Source organism: Pelecanus crispus, chromosome 12, assembly GCF_030463565.1.
Source record: "Pelecanus crispus isolate bPelCri1 chromosome 12, bPelCri1.pri, whole genome shotgun sequence".
Lineage (NCBI taxonomy): Eukaryota > Metazoa > Chordata > Aves > Pelecaniformes > Pelecanidae > Pelecanus > Pelecanus crispus.
In genome coordinates, this window is record NC_134654.1 from 15,684,411 (window position 1) to 15,696,785 (window position 12,375).

Here is a 12,375-nt window from a genome sequence, read left to right on the forward strand (position 1 = left end):
ACCTATTTGTTAGCTAACAATATCGTTATTTCACTACGTGAAAGACATTGAGGTTCTGAAGCATGTCCAAAGAAGAGCAACGATGCTGGTGAAGGGCCTAGAGGACAAGCCTGATGAGGAGCGGCTGAGGGAACTGGGATTGTTTAGTGTGGAGAAGAGGAGGCTCAGGGGAGACCTTACTGCTCTCTAAACTACAGGAAAGGAGGTTGTAGTGAGGTGGGCGTCGGTCTCTTCTCCAAAGTAACAAGCTATAGGACAAGAGGAAACGTCCTCAAGTTGTGCAAGGGGAGGTTTAGATTGGATATTAGGAAAAATTTCTTCACTGAAAAGGTTATTTAGCATTGAAACAGGCTGCCCAGGGAAATGGTTGAGTCACCATCCCTGGAGGTATTTAAAAGATGTGTAGACGTGGCAGTTAGGGACATGGTTTAGTGGTGGACTTGGCAGTGTTAGGTTAATGATTGGACTCAAAGATCTTAAGGGTCTTTTCCAACCTAAATGATTCTATGATTCTTGTAATATTTCATGCCCTGAAATTGCTGCAAAGTGCTTTGACCTCTAACTAGGGGTTTTTTTGGGTTTTTTGGTCCTGGAGTTACCCAAAACACCTCTTTGTGCAAGGTAGAGGAATGCTGCCTTCTAGCTTTTCCCAGGAGGCCTGTGAGATGGTTGGGAATACGATACCTGCTCTAGGGTGCAGGCAAAGGAAGGTTGTGGGAAGAAGCTAGCTTTGGGTGGCCATTGCCTCCTGGGATGAGCAGTAGTGAGTCATTAAGACATCGCCCAGGCAGTGGGAACCCTGGGGGGTTCAGTTCCAGGCTCCTGGGAAGGTGGGGTGGAAGAGGCCCCCATCTTGGCATGGTTTGGTGGAGAGGAGCACAGGTTTCATGCAGCTGAACAGGAACAATGCAGGGTCTTCTGCAGCCCAGTGGGAGGGCTGGGAAGGGACATCTCCCTTTGTAGTCCCTGATCCTGCTGTTGCTCGAGCAGGTCATCTCATCTTCAATGCAAAATACATAGCCAGTAACCGGAGTGGTGACCAGGACCACTTCCACCCTACTATTTATTTATTTTATTATTCCCCATGCTTTCCCAGTTGGCTGCAGAGCAAAGCTTTCTCTCACCTGGTCACCCCTCAGATGGGCTGAATTTTGCTCTCTGCTTGGCCACCCACTTGGCAGAAGGAGCGCACAGCAGATCTCCTCCATCCTTGCTCAAGTCTGGTTATCTCCATTTGTTATTAGGCTGAAGAGGGTCAGGAACCCCGTCAGCCCTCCTGCCATTGGGGTGTTACATAAAAGACATCCCAAGGTGCCTTTTCCCTTCCCCAGCGCCGTCCGTCCTGAGTGATCTGGTGGCATGCCCAGGCTGTGCTGAGCAGGTGGGGCCCCTTTGCCACCGTGGCTGAAGTTAAGCCTGCCAGCATGGATCTGTTTAAAGGAGATGTTGTGCGTGGAGGATGCTAGTGTGGAGGTGCCCCGTAGCCCTGGCAGCTGATGCTGGTACTCCAGCTGTCACAGGGTGCTTTGGACACCTTGTTTTGGTGACTGACTTGGAACGAGATGGGGGAAGACCTTGGGATGAGAGCTGACTTGCATTTCTCCATCCCTATGTCCCTAACAAAAGCTATGATTTGCTAATATTGTTATGAAATGCATTTTCCTTTTCTTAGAATATGTTTATCTTTTCCTGTTTATTTCCAGATGCTCTTAATATTTTGTTGCTGACAAAAAGTTTACTTTCTGTTCATTGTCCCCCAGGTAAACGCAAAGCGCTGAAGTTAAATTTTGCAAATCCACCTTTCAAGTCCACAGCAAGATTTACTCTAAACACTTCTGGAGTTCCTTTCCAAAATCCACACATGTGAGTATAAATCCAAAGGCATAACTAGTGGAACAACTTGGAAATTACTTAGCCAACATGCAGTGTTATTTTAATGCAGTTTTATTACTTCAGGTTTTTTGTAGGTTGCTCAAATCTGTCAGCTTGAGTCACTGTAGAAGACTATTTTGGTGTGTGTTGTGTGTTGCCCCACCTCCCGCCCCCCTGCCCCGAATTAAAAAAAGGTTAAATTTGGGATCTTCCTGTTTTACACTGGAGCTACTGCCTTCCAGAATTGATTAAATTGAGATAAATTGTAGCTGCTAATACAAGATATGCCTATAACAAAGTTCCAGACCTATTCACTGTCATTTTCCTGTCTCTTTATTCAGTGCTTATTACTTTTTGTTAGAGAGAAGTTCTTATTTCTGTGTTACTTGTGAAAGACATAACTGTGATAGATTTTTTTTTTTTTTTCCCCCAGCACTAAAATAAACAAAGATTTGAGGATTGTAATTATACCAACATGGAGATGTCGGGGAGTTTTGCAGTGATTAGCTTTCACTGAGTTTTCTAGATAGCTAGCTACAGGATATCCCTATTGAAAGTTTGAATGCAAGTATGGCACAGAGCTGTTCCTGATGCTTGTAAGTAACTGTAGTACATCATCACAGAAAATATTAGCTTTGTATCCTCAGATCCACCAATCTAGATTGATGGGTGATGCACCCTGTATGTGTGGCAGAATGCACCTAGCATGCAAATATGTCCCCGGTTTTCCTCTTTAAGTTCCCTGGCAGGTCTCAAGAGTTTTGTCAGTGGCAAGTCTCAGAAACTGCACCTGCAGCTTCCCCCACTGCCTGGACTCTCCAGGGTATCCCTGGTTACAGGCTGCTTCTGCTTGGCTCTGCATGTCACTGCCTCTCTCCTTGAGCTCAGTGCCTTCTGCTTCCCCAGGATACATCCTCTGGGGTCTGTTCCTATTTCTGGTAGCTTCTTTACGATGGGGATTTTCAAGCAAACCTTTATCAAATTAGAAACATGTTTCTGATGAGTTATCAATGGTAATTACAACATCTAGAAATTTTTTAGAGTACTTCAGATGATTCTTCTTACCATCCCACCTGACTTTTCTAGCAAGTCCTCTTCTCTCCTTCTCTCTATTTTCCTCCCTAAAACAGAGTATTCTTACTGCTTGCAGAACTAGCATTTATATATTCACTTTTTGTGTCTCTCCCTCAACATCATCAAACCCTTGCAACAATTTTCTGTAGAACTTTCCTCTCTCAAACCTGCCCATGTCCATTAAATAAAGGACTTAGTCTCAGCTAGTGAGTTCCCACCATCAGCCATCAATAGGGATTTGACTTTTCTGTGTTTATCTACACAGATTTCTGTCTCGGATTCAGTGGAAGTCACAGTGGCTCCTGCCTAGTACAGAAGAGCTTTTGTTGTTAGTTGGTGACATCTTAAGTTTTATGTTTGTGCAAGTGACTGTCAACATTGCCCATTAAGAAGGTGCTGCTCTGTCTCTATGTGATTTGCAGTTGTTGGCAGGGGTTGGATCCTGGGCTGGTTAATAGTGTAACTGGTTTCTGAGGGCTTGGAAGTGTTTTGGTTTGGATATGATAGCCATTCAAGTGTCAAAAATGATGGTGATGTGTCCGTGCTAAAGCTTTCTTGGGAGGCTACAAGCTGTAATAGCCATTTCTATTTGAAAGAGGTAGATGTTATGGGTAGGACTGCTTTCTCTGTGTTGAGGCTGACTAAGCTTAGATACAGCTAATTCATCCTCACGACCTTTGTGTTGTCTGTAGTGGATGCTGTTCCTCAAAAGCAACGTTCACATCTCTTGGTTGCATGCTTCTCTCAAGTGTTTGTCTTGCAGCTGGTGCATCACAGTGATATGTCTGCATCACCCGCCTGCTTCCCAGAGAGGCTGGAATGTTTTTTCCTTTGTTGTCTAGAAACCTGTCTAGACTTCAGATTTGAATTGGATATTCCAGACCTCCCGGCCCAGATGTGTTCCCGATGCAGGATGTGTTTCTGTTCACTGAATTACTTCTCTTCCCCAGCTTGGTGGCCCAGAGCGGCCTCTGCACCCTCCTGAGATGAGTGCTGGCTCAACACTGCTGGGGATTTCCCTGTGCAGACCCTGTTGGTCCAGATGGGTGGATCTGAAGATACAGAGAGGTCAATTTCTCAAATGAAATTTGGGTTTCTGTGACTTGGATCCACCGATCTGGAGGCGTCCGGTTGCTCCTGCCCCCAGGAGGGCAGAGGGTCCTGTCATCAAATGCCTGTTGCCTGCGCCGAGCTCTGGCTGGGGTGTGAGAGGAGGCAGCCAGGAGTGTCCTGCAGCTGCTATGAGATGTAAATTGCCTGTTAGCTGTATTTTGCTTGATTAACAGGTTTTGGACGGGGAACTGATCAGGCTGGATTGGTGGATGTTCAGGTAAGAGTGGTTTCTTGCTATGCAGACAGAAAGCAAAGGAGCAAATGGGGCTCCTTGTGCCTGTGCGTGTGTTACGACAGAGGAAACCTCTGTGTAAACTGCATCACCGGAGCAAAGACACTGCTGCTGTGGAGGGAAGGCATGTCATGCCAGAGGTGGCCTTGGAAATTTCAGGATATTGGGTGTAGCCATGCTCCTCCTCAGTGCCAGGGCTCCGTACCCTGGTAAAATGGGTACAGACCCCATGTACTCCCTCAAGGTGTGATTAGGCTTTCTGTTTAGGGTTTGTTTCTCAGTCTGAGAGGTCTTGGGAGTGTTGGAAAAAAAGTTGGGGAGTGTGGAGGAAACCGTTTTGGGAACCACTGTAAGCCAGGGGTGGAGTTCAGCCCCTGTGAGCCGGGGTGATACACACATGGGCTGGAGGGGACTCAGTGTGGTTTCCACAGGGAGGTTTCCCAGGTGATCCATGCATGATTTCTGATTCCATTCATTCATGCTGTTTCCTTGGTTTTAATGATATGTTATCTGGACGAATGATTTCAAAGGCTGTGGAATCCCAATTGCAAAACATGACATTATTAAGACTCTGACCAGTGCTTCCCAGTTGCCTTACATCCTGTGGCACAGAATACCCTCTGTAGCCTGGTGAGCATCATGCTCACTGTGCTCCTGCCCAGACGCTGTTCCCAGAGCTTTGCTGCTCTCATGGGTAGAGGCTTTTTGTTAATATATAGGCTGTGCTGTGGAATGCTATTTCCAGGGAGAGAGAGCATAGATTAAACACTACTGAATATAGAAAGTTGGGACATGGGTTCCCAAATCTTTTTACTGTCCTTCCCCTTGTGTTTTCTCCCCATCTGCAGTGGTTTTGAGCCACGTCCTCTGATTTGAGTCTCAGGTTGGGGCTGCATCCCTCCAAGATGCATGAGTGTGCTGCTGGGGGTGCACAGGGAGCGCAGGAGGGGTGGGTGCCAGGGTAGGATACAGAGCAGCATGCAGGAACATGAGACCACATGCGGGAGCAGGAGGAGATGGTGAGTGGTTGGGACCTCTGAGCTTTGCTGTGCTGTCTCTGCAGACTCTCTGCAGTGGCTGAGTTGCAGCAGGTGGCGTGGCCCTGCTGCCCCTGCCCCATCCCTGTCCGGCCGATGGCACCCTGAGCCCCTGCCCAGGACACCTCCCTTCTTCACCCTTCCCAGTACATCTGCTACCAACTGTGTTGGGATGTCTTGAAGGAGGTCACCTTTGTCACAGATGACCAGGAAACCAAGCAAGGAAAAGACTAACAGAGCAGAGGCTACATCTGCTGAGACTGGAGCCAATGACAAAACCTCTTACGTCTCCAGTGCTGCTAGGGTTTTGCCCTAAATGTTTTCTGAATTTGAACATGTGTTAAAATCAGGGGGCTTTGAAGTGACCTTTAAATAGGAGACTGACTCAGGGTGGCTTTAAGTGAGATTAGAAACTGGAGGTACTTTTCTAGTTGCTAGAAATCTGGGGTATGTCTCTCTGAAATCTGCCATCCTGGTGATGCTGAGGGCTGAGACATCCCTTATTGCAACTAAAAGGCGCTGTGAGTAGCTTTCATGCACAGATCCTGTGGGGCAGGTAGGCAGAGCCCTGGGATGATGTTTTGAGCAGCAGGGGGCGAGGCAGGGGGTTGGAAGGAAGGTCCGTTCTGTTTCTATGACTGCATGTGACTGATGGAGCTATGGAGGATGTGCATCTTGTTCAGTTCAGTCATGACAGCTACCACCAAATCTACTTTATAAGTGCAGAGAGAGATTTTTCTCTAGTTATGGCATACCACCCAGCCAGTCCATAGGGTATCTAGCACAGTGATATATATAATTTTACATGTGACCTCTACAGGGTAAAAGGAGAACAGAGCCTGAATTACAGAGAGTAGTTGGGGAGTAAAATTCTTACCTGAAAAAATGCAGTTTAAAGAAGATGTGTTTTACTGACAGCTGATGCCCCAGTCCAGGGAAGTGTATGCTCCTGCTTGCGCCTGGTCAGAGTCAGCAAGGCTGTGTGTGATTGCCGTGCTCTGCAGGCTGGCTAACAGTGGAGGCTGTGGAAAACTGTCAGTTGAGACCATGGTTCTTGTTAGTTCAGACTGTATTTCTGACTTAGACCAGTTTAATAAATGCTAACTTTGTATTCCCTGCAGCACATGTTGCAGAAGCTGGAGGACACAAGCCATGGTTAGGGTGAGCTCTTAAACTTCCAAACCATTGTTTTTCAATTGCTATTTCCAACCAATTGAAAAGTACCCTGCCTTTTACCTCATCTATTCTGTGTCCAAGTAAGATTTAGGTCACAAACGAAATTAGATTACTCCAGTTACCTATGTGTAAGCTCTACAGAGCTACTTGCAGCTGGTGGCCTTTGCTGAAAGGAGGTTCAGATAACACTAACGTGGGAATGATGTGGTGAGATGTGACTGTATAGCTGTGCATGGCAGGTTTGCCTGGCAGCTGTTTGTGTTGTGCTGGCCATCACTGACATCCATTGAACCAAGTTGTTCGGTTGGCCGTAGATGAGTTTTTCAGTTTTCTGGAAAGCATTATGCTCTCCTGGTGCAGCAATGCCTTGATCTTGACTTCAGACTACATAATTTAGATTCACCTGCTAAGAAATGAGCATGCACAAAGAATTTTATTTGGCATCTGATTCACAGCATGTTGCTGCTTGAGTATCCTGTCTGCTAGCTGGGAAGTCTCTCGACTGTCAGAGGTGCCACCTTTCTAGAACTTGAACACCAGAGCATTGCAGTCTCATCTGGAAAGGTGACGAAATGAAATGACCACTTTTAATGCTCACAAACCCAGCTTCTGAACTGTCTGGTGGCATCTTAGACTCCGTAGCTTCCCTGTAGCATGTGGGTGTCTTCATGGATTCATTGTGACTTAAGCTTCCAGAGGTGCCCCGTGTGGACCTTCTTGTGATGCTTGGGAGTCATATGCTTTCCAGATAGGTGCCTCAAGAGTGCGTTGGCAGATGTTTGTTTAATAGACCTTTGGGGTTGGATTCCTCAAAAGCAAATGGAGTTGCATGTCAGACTCTGCTGCTTCCTTTTTTTCTGTATAGTTCAGGGACTGTCATTCCTAGTTTTTACTTTCATTAAAAAATAATCCGGCCACCAAGCCAGGAAACATGAAATTACTACTCTACCCTTAACTGGTTTAGTGGTGGACTTGGTAGTGTTAGGTTAATGGTTGGACTGGATGATCTTAAAGGTCTTTTCCAACCTAAACAAGTCTATAATTCTGTGATTATCCCTGAACAAGATTTTTCTGGCTGTCCCAAAGTTTCTCTCAAGTATCTACTTCTCGTGTAATCTCCTCTTATGCTTTTCCAAACCTTTCTGGCATGTGGTTTCAGGTTGTCTAGGTGCACAGCTGGCTGAGTTCATTAGGAAATAACCTGTGAGAGTTACTACGATTTGTCTAAAAAAATATTAAAAACCAAAGTGGAATATCCTAAATTGGCATATTCACATTTACTTGTGTGAGTTTTCCTGTAAATATTTCTTCGTCTATTCCCCATTTCTATCACAGTCATTTCACATCTTTATTGGTACTGATTTCTGATACCCTTCTGCTGCATGATACCTTCCCTTCGCAAGGTGTGATGTCTGGAAGCCTTAGAGATAGGTTGCAGTGTAAAAGGTACCAGTTAAGAATTTGAATTTTTTTTCTGTGACTGTTCTGCAACATTTCCTGAAAGTTGCGGTATCTAAATGTAGTCACTGGGAAACTTGCTTGTATTTTCAAGTAAGCACAAGTAAAATGGGTCCCTGTAGGGACTCAGCAAATACATTGTCGTGGTTTAACCCCAGCCAACAACTAAGCACCGCGCAGCTGCTTGCTCACTCCCCCTGCCCTGGTGGGATGGGGGAGAGAATCAGAGGAGTAAGAGTGAGAAAACTCCTGGGTTGAGATAAGAACAGTTTAATAATTGAAATAAAGTAAAATAGTTATGGTGATAATAACAATATAATAATAATAAACAAAGCAAGTGATGCATGATGCAATTGCTCACCTTCCGCTGACCGATACCCAGCCAGTTCCTTAGCAGCAATTGCTGCCCCCTGGTCAACTCCCTGCAGCTTATATACTGAGCATGATGTCATATGGTATGGAATAGCCCTTTGGTCAATTTGGATCAACTATTCTGTCTGTGCCCCCTCCCAGTTTCTTGTGCACCTGGCAGAGCATGGGAAGCTGAAAAAGTCCTTGGCTAGCGTAAGCAGTAGTTAGCAACAACTACACCATCAGTGTGTTATCAACATTCTTCTCATACTAAATCCAAAACACAGCACTGTGCCAGCTACTAGGAAGAAAATTAACTCTATCCCAGCTGAAACCAGGACATACATTTAAATGTTTGAGTGAGTCTATGGAAAACAGGCTTTCACTTTTAATACAAACATGACCATGGTTTAAGTGCTAGAGCAGTGTTTCTTAAACAGAGTTTTTTTTTCAGGAGTTTTCTCGACAAATTGATGAGTTTTGTCTTGTATTTAACCTTCCTGTTTCTTCCAGAAGTTTACAAGTTCATTTGGCCAGTGATCTCTGTGGCCTAGATGACAAAGAGGTGATATGGTTTGTAAAACACGTATCCTCAGTATCTGACTTCCCGTAGATTTCCTCTTCAGAAAAGGCTACCAAAGTTAGTGTGAGATTTTGACTGAACATGCTGCATTAAGGTGGTTCTTTTTTTCCTTTTTTTCTTCTAAGTTTTGGTATTTCTCTAAGGTGCTAATCCTGCTCTGCAGAGGAGATTTTTGTTGTCTGCTGCTTCCAAAATAAATTTCTCTAGCAACTTCCATGTCCCTTGGAGCATCAGTGCCCTAGTAGGACTGTTCTCTTCTTTCTGCAAGGGTTTTGATATCTCAGCATTCCCTTGAATCTAGTCCTTCCATGACTGGAACCAAAATCTAGAGCTCGTGTATCTCCATTAAGCTTATTCACATGGATTTCCCCCCCACCCCACCCCCCCCCACCCCCACCCCCCTCACCCCCCCCCAAGGTGCTGAGCTTCCTGCCACACTGTTGGGACCTAGACTCCTCAGAACTTCTGAAAACCTAATCACCTACATTTAGGTGTCTAAATCAAATACAACCTGATGTTATATCCTAATCTGGCTCCCATGGGTTCTGAGTGCTTCACATGTGCTGAGTGATTTAGCTTTCCAAACCTAAATGCTTGCACAAAACTCTGTGTTCCCCATTTTGCAGATGGGAAGCCAGGGCATGCTGTAATTTGGAAGGGGTAAAGGTTAGGCCAGAAGCTTGTGATGGGGTAGGGAGTTCAGCAGGGATCTCCTGATAATCTGTGGTCCACAGGTTAGCTCCGTGTTACCCGTCCCATCACCAGTGCAGTTAGGAGCTGTCGTCCTGGTTCTTGCATGCACACAGCTATAGTCAGAACTGCTCATTTGGGAGCAGCATTTTGACCTTGCAGCTATGAAACTCTCAGTGTGCCATGCAGTGTGAAGCAGGTTCCCTGAAACAGGTCCCCTTCCTGGTGCGCAAGGGAGGCCCGTCCCTCCCCCAGTGCGGAAGAGCAACCAATGGGTAAGAGGCTGTAAGAAGATGGTGATAGTGGCAGTTGCCTTCCAAAGCACCAACCTGGCCTGTCCTGCCCAGTGGGGACAGCAGCCTGGGTGGTGGGAGCGGAGGAAGAGCCCGTGGTGGCAGTGGGGGTTATCCAGAGGCAGGGGAGGCTGGAGGCTGCTGCGCCTGCTCAGAGCCACCCAGGGCACACTCTGCCTCTGTGGGCCCCTGTGGGGACGTGGCCATCCTTGGTCACTCGCAGGCCCTGGCAGTTGGCACGCAGATGTCTGAGACACACCAAGGCATGAATGTGCAGCATTTTCTAATTCAAGGCATGACGTCTGACACTTACGCTGCCTTCTTAGGGGTGTTTTCACTGGCACATTGGGCGAGGGAAGGTGAGAAGGGAGAGGAGCAGAGCTGTCATCCTGTGTTGCCTGTGAAGGTGTTTTTAGTGATGCTGTCCACTCCACGGTTTTCCTGCTCCAGGGACACCAAGATGGTGTCTGAGGAGAGTCTCTGAAGACCAGCAGTTTTGAGTTGACCACCATATTTTTTCTGCTGAGTTGAATGATGTGTGGAGGGAGGTGAAGCATTCTGGTTTGACAATTAGAAAATTATCAGATACAGTAATAAGGTGGCAATGTTCGTTTTCAAACCGAACCTGACTTCATTCACCATCAAACTTGCATCAGTGTGACTGCATGTTGGTCCACACAGAGGCTGTATGGAAGAGTAAAGCTGGGCAATGTCTCCTTTGGATAGAAGTATCCTGTAGAGTTTCCTTCTCGTGCCTGGCTTTTGGTGAGATGTGCTGCCTACCCTCTATCTAGTAATATGGCTCTATGGGTGACCTGTGGCTGGCCAGATCCTTCCCTGAGACATGTAAGTTAGGAGTCAGCGTCCTTGACTCCATCCATGCTCATGGCAAAAGCCAGGTGCCTGCAGTCTGCTCAGGACCAGCTCCTGCTTTGGAGGTACCTGTCATGCTCCAGAGCCTGGAGAAGAGCCAGGGGATGACCATGTTTCTTACTTAGCTTAGTTTAAAAAGCCTGGGTTTATAAAGCTAGGTATGAGATCAACACTTGAGTAATAATTTGCCTGGTCTAATGAGGAAGACAGTTTGAGAAACATCTGTTGTTGGAGAGTTGGAAATTTCCCCCAGTCTCCTTGCTGTGTTTGAGATGGGGGAAGGTGCTGCTTTTGTTTGAAAGCAGTTCAAGGTTTCAGACTATGGAGGGTTTGGTGTGGTTTAAGAATTTTGGTTTTATTTAATTCTGCTGCTTGTGCCCTGATGGTTCAGAGGCAGCACTGGGTCTAGCAGGAGCAGAGCTCTCCTGTTAGTGTTCAGTAGACCCCAGGGATTCCTGAGTTACGGCACTCTTCACGCATCAGGAGGGACACATCTGGTCCTGACATAGCTACATAATTCACATGGAGATGTAACTACTGCAATGCTTATTTAAGAGAAGTGAAAATAGATGAAATAGTTTCAGAGTTGGTATCGGCTCTTCTGTTCCTTTCATATTGTTGTGATAACAGAAGCACAATTTTCTCCTTTTTCTTTTCCTTTATTTCTAGGTGCTGCATCCCCTAGCAAGGACAGCAGTGTACATGCTTATATGCAAGCTGGTTGTAAATCTTGGTGTGTGGAGATTTTAAAGCCATTCAGGATACCAAAATACCCTAATCTTCTCTGGAGGGTTGGAGAGAAAATGGGAGACCACAGCTCCATTCACGTTGGACTTTTCAATAACATTTGAATCTGTCGGTGTATTTTTTCAGAGTGTTTTAAGACTTATGTGTCTGTCTGAATTCTGTAAGCCACTCTAAAACTCATATTTCATACTTTATAGAGAAGGAGTGATGCATTGCCATCTCTGAGCCTTCAAATGGTCTGATTATATACATTCAACAGTAACTTTTTATGATTAGGAAGTACAGGTGAGATGGAGGATTCCATCTGGGAACTGGGATTTGCCAAAATTTCTCCCTTCCTCCCTCCAGAGATAAGCAGTCTTTGGGACTTGAGCTTTTCTGATAAAAAATACTGTGACACCTGTGTGTTATCTGTGTCCCGAAGAGCCCCAGGTATCTATTGAGCTGCGCACATCGCTGCTGTCCTGCCAAAGAGGGGAAATTGAGCATCCCCATATCTGAACTCACCAGTTTGTAAGGCATGCTCTGAAAACATATCAGAGTACTGATTTCAATTAAAATTTATTCAGGGAGCAGGAGATGCTGTTGCTTATCTTTATATAACATCTGAGAGCATGGACTGCCCTTGGCCTTTCTCCTTTAGCTTCTTTTCTTCTAGACCCATGAATCTGGCTTTCTGAATAGGGGATCGATCCAGGTCAACAGGGCAATAGGTGTCCCATCCTCTGTGTCTTAGGGACTGGTATCCTGGAAAGTGGATGAAGTCCTGAGGCTGAAGAGAGCCTATATCCCTACGTTTCTTCCTTCTTGGGCAAATACTGTAACCACAAGCTTAATGTGCAAAACCTACTGGTGTTTGGAGAGGAAAAGGGGATA

The 12,375-nt window shown here is 45.9% G+C and overlaps 1 protein-coding gene across 3 annotated transcripts in view; it reads left to right on the forward strand.

Annotated features, from left to right (window-relative positions):
- MAP2K4 (mitogen-activated protein kinase kinase 4) overlaps window positions 1-12,375 on the forward strand; it is a 101,329-nt gene that overhangs the window by 32,147 nt on the left and 56,807 nt on the right. For 2 of the 3 annotated variants that reach the window (XM_075719466.1, XM_075719467.1), the window contains one exon: window positions 1,761-1,863. In XM_075719466.1, coding sequence (XP_075575581.1) covers window positions 1,761-1,863 — 103 coding nt within the window. Of the gene's footprint in view, window positions 1-1,760; window positions 1,864-4,244; window positions 4,277-12,375 lie in introns of those variants that run through there. The other variant, XM_075719469.1, reaches the window with a different exon arrangement.